General features: G+C 41.6%; 1 protein-coding gene across 1 annotated transcript; it reads right to left on the bottom strand.

Annotated features, from left to right (window-relative positions):
* Positions 1 to 381: 381 nt before the first annotated feature.
* On the bottom strand, positions 382 to 7,336 carry SMIM43 (small integral membrane protein 43). Its single transcript, XM_036064258.1, has 3 exons — positions 5,703 to 7,336; positions 4,592 to 4,662; positions 382 to 1,870 (listed from the first exon to the last, which is right to left on the bottom strand). The coding sequence occupies exon 1, from the start codon at positions 6,998 to 7,000 to the stop codon at positions 6,809 to 6,811; it is 192 nt and encodes a 63-aa protein (XP_035920151.1). The 5' UTR covers positions 7,001 to 7,336; the 3' UTR covers positions 382 to 1,870; positions 4,592 to 4,662; positions 5,703 to 6,808.
* Between the last annotated feature and the right edge of the window lie 6,060 nt (positions 7,337 to 13,396).

Genomic DNA, 13,396 nt, shown 5'->3' with positions numbered 1-13,396 from the left:
GTCTAGAAATAACAAGCATTTCTATAACTCAGTAATAAAAAAACAAATAACCCCAAAGAAGGCACAATAGAGAAACAAAATATAAGTGATTCTCAGTATAGAAGAACCAGATACTTGAGGAAAAAATTACCCCAATACCATCACCACCCTTGTATTTTATCCAAACTCCAAATACAATGAAAATATTATTTAATATTTCAAAAGGACAACATTAATTGGCATACAGACATGCCCACTAAAAAGGAAATCTGATATAAAAATAAATACTTCCTTCTATCCATTAATCTCACCCTAATTAACTCTTTAAAAATTATGCGTAATAATAATTCACACACACAAAAAGCTGAGTTACATATAATTATTTTTTTTATTTCACAGCCTTTTATATTTTTAAAAATATAAACCGCTAAGTAGTTTGAAAAACATAAATGGAATAATCATTTAGCAGCCATGATACTACAAAAATAAAGTAAAACAGAATTAAGCATAACAGAACAAAATAATTCCCACTGACTCACCCTCACTAGGAACACATAATGTTCACCAGGAATGCTAAATGGACCATCACCACCATTTTTCCATCACCAATTATCACAAAAATCAATCACAGGACCTATTCCCAAGAGATCATTGCATTTATACAGAAATATGTGCAATGTGCAGATATCAAGTTAACATCTTGAATTTAGTTCCAAGATACCATTTTTCCTTTTCTGTGGGAGACAAGTTCAATGGCAAGGTGGAACAGTGAAGACCATGAAACACCAAACACATGACTGGCCCAAACCCCTCCCAGGTGGTTGGTGAAACACAAGAAAAAGAAGGTTGAATACTGGAGCTGTACAATACAATAGCCACTAGTCACATATGGCTATTTACATTTTAATTATTTAAAATTAAATAAAATTAAAATTTACTTCCTCAGTCACACTAGCCACATTTTGAGTGTTCACTAGTTACACATGGCTAATGGCTACCATAATGGACAGTGCAAATATAGAACATTTCTGTCACCACAGAAAGTTCTTTTGGACAGCCTTGGATGTGGGAAGTGTTTCTTCTCTCTTTGCTTAGGCAGGATGTAGGCTGATTACGGAAGCAGCTTTGAGAAGCAAGTCTTCTCCCAGGATATTCCTAGGTTGGTGGTGGAGTCACAGAAGGGAGTAAAGTAGCCTTTCTTTACATAGATTACCTTCTCCTATATATGAAAGGGATGATCCTTTTAGGGGATCAAACAAAAACTAGACTCCACCAAAAATCTGTAAGGAAAATTAGAATACATGAAGCAGATGGGAAAGCAGCAAGGTAGAATATTCTTTATCCCATTCCAAACCTCCATAGATTATGTCCACTGAGGAAGCGTACAGGTTCCCAGGGTCCTCCTCTAGAAAATCCTGATGTGGGGCAAGCCAATGGCTGATTGCGAAAGCCAGTCCTGGCAGGTGTTTCATGAAAAAACCTAGCATGTCTTCACTCTGCTTACTGTCTGAGCAGAGCAGTGTTGCCTGGAGTATTGTTAGTTGTGAAGGAGTTGCAGTTTTGACCTGTTTCAAACGTTATGCTCCTTTACAACCGTATTTTGTAGCCAGAGCACAGACTGCTACTCTGTTCCCCAAAGATCCACAATCATCGTTTTCCTTAGATTTCCTCAAATTTTTTGTTGAAGGCTGTTTTATGTCCAGTTACAAAAACTACATTTCTCATGCAACCTTGCAGATATAACAGAGTCTGGCCAATGAGATGTAAGTAAAAGTTGCTGGGCTGCTGAGAAAGCTCTTTAAAAGGAAGACGACTCAAAATGGTGTGCCTCATTTCCTCTTTCAGCTTCCTTCATCTTCTTGGGGGGGGGCTGCAGCAACCATCTTGGAACCTATGGGAAAAGCCAAGGGAATCTCAGGGGCCACCTTGGCCCTGACATCTGTGAGCTGCTGAACCAACACCAGCAATAGTTTACCCCCGACCTCCTTGTCACATGAGAACGAAACAAAATCCCTACTTTGTTTAAGCTACCCTTAAGTCCAATAACTTCCTACTGTATTACCAAGAGAGCAATCCATCTTGGTTCCCAATAGGAAAGAAAGATTTCCATCTTAATTAAAAAACAAAAAAAAAAAAAAAACAAAAAAACCAAGGGGTGCTTTGGTGGCTCAGTCGGTTAAACATCCAACTTCGGCTCGGGTCATGATCTGGGTTTGTGAGTTCGAGCCCCGAGTCAGGCTTTGTGCTGACAGCTCAGAGCCTGGAGCCTGCTTCAGATTCTATGTCTCCCTCTCTCTCTTTGCCCCTTCCCTTTTTTTTAATTAAAAAAAAAAAAAAAAAAAAAAACTTGCCAGAAGAATCCATATATATATTCAATAAAGTTCAAGTAACTTCAGAGAGTCATAAAAAAAATCAAGTTAAGTATAAAAATTTTAACTTCAGGGGCACTTGGGTAGCTCAGTGGGTTGAGTATCCGACTTTGGCTCAGGTCATGATCTCACGGTTCATTGGTTCCAACCCTGCATTGTGTGTTGCACTGACGGCACGGAGCCTGCTTTCGATTCTCTCTCTTTCTGCCGCTTGCCCACTTGTGCTCTAACTCTGTCTCTCTCAGAAATAAACACTAAATTTTTTTTTTTAATTTTAACTTCAACCCATCCACATCTACACAGCACAACAGTGGAAGAAAATTATTAGGCTTATTACATAAAATAGCTGCTAAGGAAAACAAGAGGATTTTTAGCTGAATTCATCAGGAAGTTTTTTCTGAATGCCTATTATATTCTAACTACTGTTCTAAACATAGGTCGGCCCTTCTGATCACCCAAATTCTTATGTGGTAAGATGCTAACTACTCAGATAATTAACCACATTATTATTTAATCTGTAACTTTATTTTGTGTGGACAAAGTAAGAAATGTAGAGTTGATAATTCATTTCACTGATTCAAAACAAAACAAAACGAAAACAAACAAAAAACAAACAAATAACAAAAATCAACTGCAAGGATCTGCAACTCAATTTTTAACTTCCTCTTGTAAGTGACACAGACGCCTGACAGTGATTTCCTAATGATCCCAGAATTTTAATTGTGGTTTTAGCTATAATAAGTACACCTGCCCCAGAGTAGTTATAAAAATTAAAACCAAAGTATAGTACTCTGTAAATACTTTCTATGTATTGCACTAGCACCATTAGTATTCTAAACGTCCCTAGATTAGCAGGTATGAGTTAGAAGAAGTAAATATTTACCACTGTCCTAAATGGTTAACTATATACAATGTTTAAATTTGGGGCCATTAAAAAAAATTAGCTCTTTTGCACTTATTTTGAAACTGTAAACAAAATTGGAAATATGAAATGTCAAGCTATAAATGGGGATGTTGCAAGTAAAACAACTCACCTAGTTCCAAGTTTCCACCCCTGCAAGTGAACCAAAAACAAATCCTGGCAACCTGTCATTCCCAGAAAAGCCAGTGCATGGCACACTCTGGGTAAATTTTCTCTCTTATTCTGTGGAACTGCACCAGATGGCATCAGTCCTGCATGTACAGCTGTGCCCTAAAATTGAAGTTCAGATATAGGAGTCTACTTTATTAGACATTTTAGATTTTGCAGGTGTGAGTGTGATGTCATTCTCATTCAACTTAAAATGGTTATCTTTCCAAGTGGAACTGCTGATTCACTGCATTGACAGGTTTGGAAATCAGTGAAACAATCAAGATTATTTACCCTAATAAAATTCAAAGTCATTTTAAACAACTGAAATTTAGACGCAACAATGAAATAAGAACACCTGACATAAAATACTAACATTTCATAATAACTGAATTATAGCTCATTTCCTTATAATGTAAGAAATTCAACTCAGCTTCTAACATGGCTGAAGAGTCACTAAATACCTTCTATTTGAAATAGAACATAAGAATCTTCTATAATCAAGTTACATTTGAATAATGAGCCGTTATTTTAAATGTTCCTTATTTTTCAAATGTTTTAATGCTTAACCCACATGCGTAGCATCTTTGAAAATCAGTTTGGGATAGTGATAGGATCGGAATGTGGTCAGCGGATGGAGCAGCCATGTACAAACTGGGAAACTAGAGCATTGTGAGTGTTAGAGCATTAGATCAAGAATACATACAGATAGAAAAAAAAAAAACTGAGTTCAGAAGTAGTTCTAATTTGGGAGGTCAGTCTTTGTTGAGTTTTGGAAAAATGATGATTGAATAAATGAATAGAAAAAGGCAGTTCAAGTACAGGTGTCAAAGTTTCAAAAGCAGAGTGCCTAACCAAGCAGGGGTGAGGCAGGAGAACAACAGCTGCAAGTTCTGGGAGCAAATGTGAAGAAGCTTAATTCCCAGATTTAGGGCCACATTCCAGGCAGGCAGTGATGGAGTAACAGGAATAAATAGTTTTTTGGTTTTTGTTCTTTTTTTTTTGCCTATTAAAATGGCAACTTAGTAATTAATAGATTACAAGGAGGGTATAAAATGGCACTGGGCACAAGATAGAAAAGTAACCATTCCTTTCATGTCCTTTCATGTCCTTTCAAACAAAGTCAGTAGAACCACAACCCAGGTTAATCCTGGGATGGCAGCACACTACTCACCCTCAGTTCTCCAGAGTCTCCTCTCTAGAAGAGTCAGGGCTCGTTTACACCTCTGGACACCAGTGGCACTGCTAGGAAGATTAAAGGATTACAAAATCAAGAAGTCAAGGAGGTGGTTAAAATAATTTTCATTCAAGTTATTAATAAAGTACGAAGCGATTGTCTTCCATCCTTGTAAACAAGCATAATTGCTAATCAACTACTCCTGCACTCATTTTCAGTGTCCATATTAACCATATAACCCTATAGTTAAATGCCACTATGGAGGTGTCAACCAATTAGAGACCTATTGTTTAAAATACAAGATAGAGTCACTGCAGTTGATTCTGGGATTCAAACTGGAAATTCAAATGAAGTCATACTATAGCTCTGATAAAGAGAAGGATGGATAGACAGAATTATATATATTTATATATAGAGAGAAATATATGCGTATATATACACATACATACACACACCTATACTTCATTAACAACAGGTCTGTTTAAGCAAAGTGAAATAGAAATATGGGAAAGTATCTGAATGTCTCAGCCAAATAAAAAAAAAAATTCCCCATAATTATGTTTACCTACATGAGACTATTTTTCCTTACCTTGAATTAACAAAGTAATTGTCTTCTGCTTCACTTTCATATTATCAACTTAGGCAAAACTTAGTATTTTGTTGTTTTTATCCTCTCTACATGGTCATTTTACCTCAAATTAATAAATATTTTCAAAATTCAGTCATGACATGGACAGCTTATCCCACCTTAATGTGACTGACCCAAATCTTCCCTTACTGAAGACAAAAGATACCTGCATTACATATTTCAACTCCTAGACCCCCTGCACTGTTTTCCAAAAGAGTAGAATGTTTATTAAAATTGCAAACACTCCTCACATCCCATTCTAATTTCTACGCTCCTCTGCATAGACACTGATTCTTGCCCTGAGTTAGGAATCAGTTTGGCTCCTCAGTTCTAATAGAAGTTCATCAGTTCTAAGTGGGAGGGAGTTCTTTCATTGCTCCCATTTCCTCCATCTTAACCTCTCACGTTTTCAGGCCCTGGGTCTTCAGAAGTTTAACTGTAACCAGGGACAAAGTGTCATCCGGGGCGGTGCCCTCTTACCATTGGCAGAAGACGTCCATCTCGGGTTGTTCAGGTCCCCTCTGTGAAGGGTTTCCCATTACCAACCGGAGCTGCAGTTGCCGCCTTCAAGGCACCAACCCAGGGCAGCAGCTTGACTCCAGAACTCGAGACAGCAAGTAGCGAGCAAAAAGCATCCGGAAGATGAAACTCTTATTTCCCCAAAGTGACATTGCCTGGAGAGTGCTTAGGGCACATTAATGAGAAGTTTATTGCTGCCGGTCAATCTTCTCGCAAATGGTCTAGTCATGTATTCTGAAAAGACATCCTTGCTCCTCCGGTCCTTTTTCCTATTGCCCTAAAACGTGTAAACAGTACCTCTTTTCACCGGCCCTCCAGAGCAACCCCAAGGCACCTCTCAAATGACTTCTAAGTCTCGCCGTCCCGCTGTTCCAGATTCTAAACCCGCCCGGTGTGGCAACTCTGTAGCCATCAACCGGGTCGGTGGCTAGGAGAGGAGCAAGGATTTAGAGGAAGATAGGCCGCTGCCAGACGAACCCCATTTAGCCTCTACCAAAGGGCAAAGATATTTAAAGCAGTATTCGGCATACTTCAAGTGCGCACTGTTTCCTCCTGCTCCCTGTCCCAAAGCCCATACTCTAAATAATTTGGACATTTAGGTTGACATTCGATTTTTGGAATCAAATTTGGTATGGAAGGTTGGGCTGAATTATCCGAATGATTTAGCTTGCCATCCTTTGGGAACAAGCTAAAATGCAGTGGGACTGGGAAGAAGAGCTTGCAGGTGCCCAAAGCCATTCCAGCTCCAAAGGCTGAACGTCTCTCTTTCTCCCTCTCTCCCCACCCCGGAAAAGCTGAGGGTCCATTCCTAAGAGCACAGCGCTAGCCCAGACCCCATACACCCACCGTGCCTGGCAACAGAGCGTGCTTCAAGCCCAGAGCCTCCCCAAGGGGCCGAGAAACTCGCCCCTCCGCAGGCCCCTTCCACCTCCGAACGAACCTGCCAGCGCTACCACGGAGCCTAGCACTGGAACCTGGGTGGCCACGCGGACAGAGAGTCGAGGCTAAGACCCAGCCTGGCGCCCGCGCAGCTCCGTGCCCTCCCGCTAGTGCCCGCGCCTTACGGGTCACACCGCTTGCTCTCGGGAGAAGCCCCAAGGCTCCCGGTGCAGTGAGAGACGCCCGGGCTGGAGCGCCCCAGCCGTGCTGGCCACAGAGTTCTTCAGCTGCTTGATGACCACGAAGAGCAAGAGGAAAAGTAAGAAGAGCAGGAAGAAAAAGAGCGCCAGGTAGAGCAGAAAGTTGAGCTCCCACTCCATGCTGGAGGCGCCGGCGCTCGGTGGTTGTGCGCGCTAGGGGCGGATAGCAGCTGGCGGACCAGGCTTGCCACCCGCTCTCCCACCTCCGAGTCTCCTCCGCCCCCTTACGGGCGCCCGGCGTTGGGCGCCTACTTCTCGGTCCGTGCTCGGCCTCCCCCAGTTCGGAGGAAAAGCGCCAAGGAGCTGGTTAATCCCAGCTCCGCCTCTCCCAGCAGGCACGAGAGCCTCCCGCCTCACTGAGATCCTCTCCTGCGCTCTTGGGGACGTGAGCGGATTTTTCTAGGAGCGAATTTAGCGGGCGGGGACGCCAGGAGAAGAGGTCACGGCTCAGTCTCCCAAGGGGTGTTGGGGCTGGTGTTTTGCAAATGATTTTAAGATTTCCACCCCTATCAACCAATGGGTCCCTAGTCCCCTCCCTTCCTAATTAATTGATTTCTGGATATTTTCCCCTGTCCTGGTTTTCCCAGAGGGAAAACATGCCATGGCCCAGAAACCCAAAAGAATTAAAGGTAGCAGTGAAGGTGGGGTCTTAAGGGATGACTTCCTTCTGTGAGATGACTTCATGGTGCCTGCGTGAATTCCAGTTCAACCTGCCTTGCTCTTCAGAGTCGCACACGTACTCAGTCCAGAGTGCTCTTTTCTATGGACAACAACAGGCCACTTAGAAAAGCATTAATAACAGGGGCACCTGAGTGGCTCAGTCGGTTAAGCCTCCGACTTCCGCTTAGGTCATAATCTCATGGTTCCCGAGTTCAAGCCCTGCGCTGGACTCTGTGCTGACAGCTCAGAGCCTGGAGCTTGCTTGGGATTCTGCCTCTCCCTCTCTCTCTAACCCCCAACTCTCTCTCCCCCCCCTGCCCCGCCCTCTCCCAAAAATAAACAAACATTATAAACATTAAAAAAAAGGAGTAACTGGCTGGCTCAGTAGGTAGAGCCTGAAACTCTTAAAAAAAAAAAAAAAGGAAAGAAAAGCATTAACAACAAAACGCATTTCAAAAGCTATATTGTACAAAGCTTCACAGAATGTTGACTTGAAATTGAATTTCCTTGGTGGAAAGCAGAAACAATACAATAAACAATTACTTGAAATGTTCGTTTAAGTCCCTAACACCTATCTGTATTTGGTTAAGATCACCCATAGTCTATATGGTGTAGCTTTTAAAGAAATCCAGTTTATCCAGAGCTGTGTAACAAATTACCCCAAAACTCAATGCCTTAAGACAACAGAAACATTGGTTCTCTCTCATAGTTTCTGTGAGTTAAGAGTTTGGTAGCACTTAGCTTGGTGATCCTGGCCTGGAGTTTCTTGCGAGGTTAGGGTCAGATGTCAGGCAAGGCCACAGTCACCTGAAGGCTTGTCCGGAACTGGAGGAACCACTTCCAAGGTAGCTCACTTTTATCACCAGAACAGTGCTGGCTGTTGGTGAGAGGCCTCAGCTCTTTCCCATGTGGACTTCTCCACAGGCCTGCTTGTGTGTCCTTATAACACTGTGCTGGCTTCTCCCATAGCAAGTGGCCCAAGAGAGCAAGGCTAGCTCTTTGTGGCTAGCTTAAGAAGTCATATATCAACACTTCTGTAATGTCCTATTAGTCACACAGGTGAGCCTTACAGTGAAGGAGTCCAAGGACACGAACATCAGGGGTAAGGATCATCAGGGGCCATCTTGGAGTCTTGCCATCAAAGCTGGTAATGCAGCATGTTGTCATTGTCCATTTTATGGGCCTGCGACTTATTTCATTTTTTATTTGTGAAGATACAGGAGAGCCCCCTGGGCTGAATTCAGGGAATAAGTCTTGACATACACATTCCAGATTATTTAATAGTCTGCCTGTAATAAATGGCTACTCCAGGGATGGCAAGGGTTCAAAGAAACAGGATGGTATGGAAAAAGCTGTGAACTGGTAGTCTCGAGGACCCAAATCTAGTTTCTACTCCACCTGTCAGAGGTCACTTCAGTTCTCTGACTCAGTCCCCTCACCTATAATATACCTTGCTTACCTTTTCCCTGGATTTGTTGTAAGGATAAAAAATAAATTAGGATGTTGAATAAGAATGTGTTTTGCTAGATAAATGTCAGATACTATTATTAATCTGTTGCTGAGGATTCCCAGTGTATAAAAATATACTGTGCAAAATTTCTAGCTCCTAGGCATCTCACCAAGCATTGTACTATATAAGAAATCTCTCTCTTGATTATTAATCCATCTCATAGGCAGTGGTGTGCTGGCTCATAAATTATTTGGAAAAATTTTGCAAGCCATTTGTTAAAATACAGCTATTGTTAAAAATTAAATCATATAGGGGTGCCTGGTTGGCTCAGTCCAAGAGCATCCAGCTCTTGATTTCAGCTCAGGTCATGATCTCACGCTCTGTGGATTCAAGCCCAGAATTGGGCACTGCACAGACAGTGCAGAGCCTGCTTGGAATTCTCTCTCTCCCTCCCTCTCTCTCTCAAAATAAATACAAAATAAAGAGCAAAAAAATCATATAAACTTATAAATTATGTTAACAACAAAGGTAATGAATACTCATAAATAAATACTGATAAATAAAAACTAATTACTTCTGAATTATTTTACTACATTTCACTATTTTCTATGCACTTGAGGTTATGTACATCTGTTATAGCTGTATGGCTGAAATATTATATAATAGCATATTAGTGTACATCTTTTTAAAATTTTTTTTATGTTTTTATTTTATTTTTGAGAGAGAGAGTGTGAGCAGGGGAGGGGCAGAGAGAGAGACGCGGAGACACAGAATCCGAAGCAAGCTCCAGGCTCCCAGCTGTCAGCACAGAGCCCCAAGTGGGACTCAAACTCACAGACTGAGATCATGACCTGAGCCAAAGTCAGTCGCTCAATTGACTGAGCCACCCAGGTGCCCTGAAAATCTCTTTTCAGCTGTGTTCAGATGTCATGTGGGTAGCCTGAAATTGGCCACAGTGGGAGTGTTTGCCCTTGGAAATGTACAGATGTTACAAATCAGGGCCAGAGAGCCAGTTGTTAAACAATTACCACCACGCTATGGCTCATGGAGCTACTGACGAGAATTTAAAGTCTTACCTGAAAGCAGAGATTTGTAAGATTTGTGAAGCACCACATGTTCTTACTGGTAGAATACTCCATTTTACCTAATCTTGATAGGAGGACAGAATCCAGTGACTGCTTTCCACTGCCACCTCCCATTATGGAAACCAGGAGGGTCAGATATATCTTTTACTCACTCCTGATACAATGCAGGAAGAAAGGCAGAAAGAGCCATGCCAGAAACTCAGCCAAATATCCTCAATGCCACAACTCTGAAGTTTGGGAGCAGTCAGAACAGGAGGAAATGTTTGGAGGTTAGATGCATCCCAGTGGCAGAGAAACTCCAAGACCCAGACCAGTCCTGGGAGTGACCTGGGTGTGGCTCTCATTGCCCGCCTCCATGATGTCCTTTACTCTGCCCTTTTCCCAAACTTGACTCTCCTGCCTCTCTTCCATTCTGTGAGCTGCCACTGGTTTTCCAGTAGATCTCCTTATTGTAGCGAGGAGTAGTGTTTAATGGCAGCTTGCAGATGGGAATACTGACTGGGAAAGCATTACTTACACACTTTACATATGTTATATGCTTAAAATCAATAAAGTGTTTGAAATATGCCATTTGGCACATTGCCATCCAGATAGCCAAGCTATCAAAGGATGGAAATTGAAACACAGAGAGGTTACATGACCTCCTTAAAGCCACACAGCTAACAAGTGGCAAAACTGGGATGTGAACCAAGGGAGTTTGGCTCCAGAACCTTCACTCTCAACTCCCATGGTATCCTGTCTCCCAGAAGAAAGTACCCTTTTCTTGTGTATTACCATCAAATTAATGATCACACTTTTTTTTCTTTTGAGTGTCAAACTTAAAGAAAACACATTTCAAGAAATACATACCTTTTGTTTACTTACATCTCAGCTCCTTTCTTTGAAATCTTGAAGGCAAAAGCTTCAAATGAGCCAGGGTTTGCCTGGAGATGCTGAGGAAAGAAGCCAAGGGATTAAAGTTTTAGGTCACCACGTTCAAACCCATTTCAGCCTTCCTGACCATAACTACTTAGATTTTCCATTTATCTGAGCAGCTTAAATAGATTTATAAATATTAACTAATATATCCTCATAGTCACTCTCAGTAGGATCTATATTTGAAATAATGTTGCTACAACAAAAAGTAACATTACATTTATTACATGTTCCCAGTACTTTTAAGCCTCTGGTCATATTTATACACCTCATAAGATGGTCTGAATTCAGTTTCTATTATATAAATGACTCCATAGAAATAAGACACAATCTTTCTCTACCTAAATATGCATATTAATGGAAATCCATAGAAAGAAAACCTAAGAATTTAAAGGGCAGAAAGGACACTTACTATAGATAAGCATTTGTCTGGTTCTAGCACCTAAAAAGAAAGCCCTTGTATGCAAACTGGTAAAGTAGATGGAGGCTACATCATTACAATCCCATACTACTGTCCACAAAGTTGACCCTACATATGCTTCCACATAACATGGCACTACTCAGAGTCAGACTTTATGTATCATTCAACTCCTCAGTCAACTCCTTACAAGTCTCAGAACAACTGGATATTGACGCAGGGCTGTTCCAGGTCCTGGCTTATGAACAGCTATGGTGTATATTAGAATAGGGTTCTCTTTCCCTTTGCCTGCTCTGTTCCTCCTCACCCTCACCTCTGATAGGGAGGGATCTTTTATCATAACAAGCATCAAAGCTATTTATGAGAAGTGATTAAGGGTAGCAATAGAAGAGTTTGTCTTATAAATAAGTGTGCTTCTCTAAAGACTATGAAGACCCGGGCACCTGGGTGACTCAGTCTGTTAAGCATCAGACTCTTGGTTTCAGCTCAGGTCATGATTTCATGGTTTGTGGGTTTGAACCCGAAGTCGGGCTCTGAGCTGGCAGCACGGAGGCTGCTTGGGATTCTCTCTCTCTCCCTCTCTCTCTGCCCCTCCCCGCTTCTCAAAATAAATAAATAAACTTAAAAAAAAAAGACTCTAAAAGACTTAAGAAAACACCACAGAAGGGCTGTAAAGTTCTACTGTCACCACCTCAGGGTGAAACCTCCCAGGACTTACCTGTTGGGAGTAAGTGCAGGATGGAAGCAGCTTCCCCAAGCAGGGGAAGGATAAAAGTGGGAGAATAAGAAAAAGAGACTTCCGGGCACCTTTATTTTTTTAAGTTTATTTATTTATTTTTGAGGGGCGGGGGATGCAGAGAGAGAGGGAGAGAGAGAATCCCAAGCAGGCTCCATGCTGTCGGGGCAGAGCCCAACATGGGGCTCAGTCTCATGAACTGTGAGATCAGGAACTGAGCCAAAATCAAGAGTTGCCTTATTTCTTTTTTAAGAGTTGCTTTAAAAAAAGAGAGAAAGAAAGAAAGAAAATATGCATGAGACAAACATGGTAATCTGAACACAGACTAAACAAGATAATGTTCACAAAATCAAGAGTTAGATGCTCAACCAACTGAGCCACCCAGGTGCCTCTCCAGGTATCTTTCTAAGGCTAACTTAATTTGTCCTAAAAGGCACCCAAAAGAAATGGAAGAAATATTTTGCACCATGCTCTGACCTCAAAATATGCTGTGGGCCATGATTATTAACATTGGGTTCTTAAGTCACTGCACACCTTTCTAGGTGGCTAGGATCTTAAAAACTGGGTTACAGGTAGATAGATGGTCTCTGCTTAGATGGGATCTCCTGTAAAGCACTGATGCATGTGCTGAGGATGAGATCCATACTCTATGGAAGTTTCCAGGCCCTAAGAAGCTCTGTCCTAGCTAGTCAGGACCTTTATCACCCCAGTGATCCTGGCAACTCTTAAAGGCCCCAAAATACCCCAGCCATACTATACATGTCCCTTTGACACCCCATATCCCCTGCTTCTTCCCCATATACAAATGTACCACCATGTTGATTTCTACATAATACAAGCTGGGCTTCTTTGGAATTGCCCCTTATTTACACTCTTCACAACCCTTACAAACCCTCTAGGTTAGAATTAGAACATCTATAGGAATGTTTACTGCTGCAGAAGAGGAGAAAAGTGAGTTGTTCTACTTCAGGGAGTCCTCTTAAGTTAACCAACAGTTATTGTAACACCCTGACAATAGGACTTGCTCTCCACACCCTCACCTCTTTTCCTATTCCATCCCAAAAGGATGACTTACGCAGTTTTGCAATACTTACAAAATGAGATCCTGTTCAAGAAATAAGTAAAGTGTAAATGGTAAACTGCTTAAATCTCACATAACCATTTAGGAATTCCAGTGGGAAGGAAGGAAAGGAGTGCGGGAGGGAAATCTAAGGAAGAAACGTATTTGAGGGGTATGTGGGAGTTCATATTA

The sequence above is a fragment of the Lynx canadensis genome, chromosome B1, assembly GCF_007474595.2.
Source record: "Lynx canadensis isolate LIC74 chromosome B1, mLynCan4.pri.v2, whole genome shotgun sequence".
NCBI classification, from domain to species: Eukaryota; Metazoa; Chordata; class Mammalia; order Carnivora; family Felidae; genus Lynx; species Lynx canadensis.
Note: the sequence above shows the minus strand (reverse complement) of the source record. Positions and strands in the feature narration are given on the sequence as shown.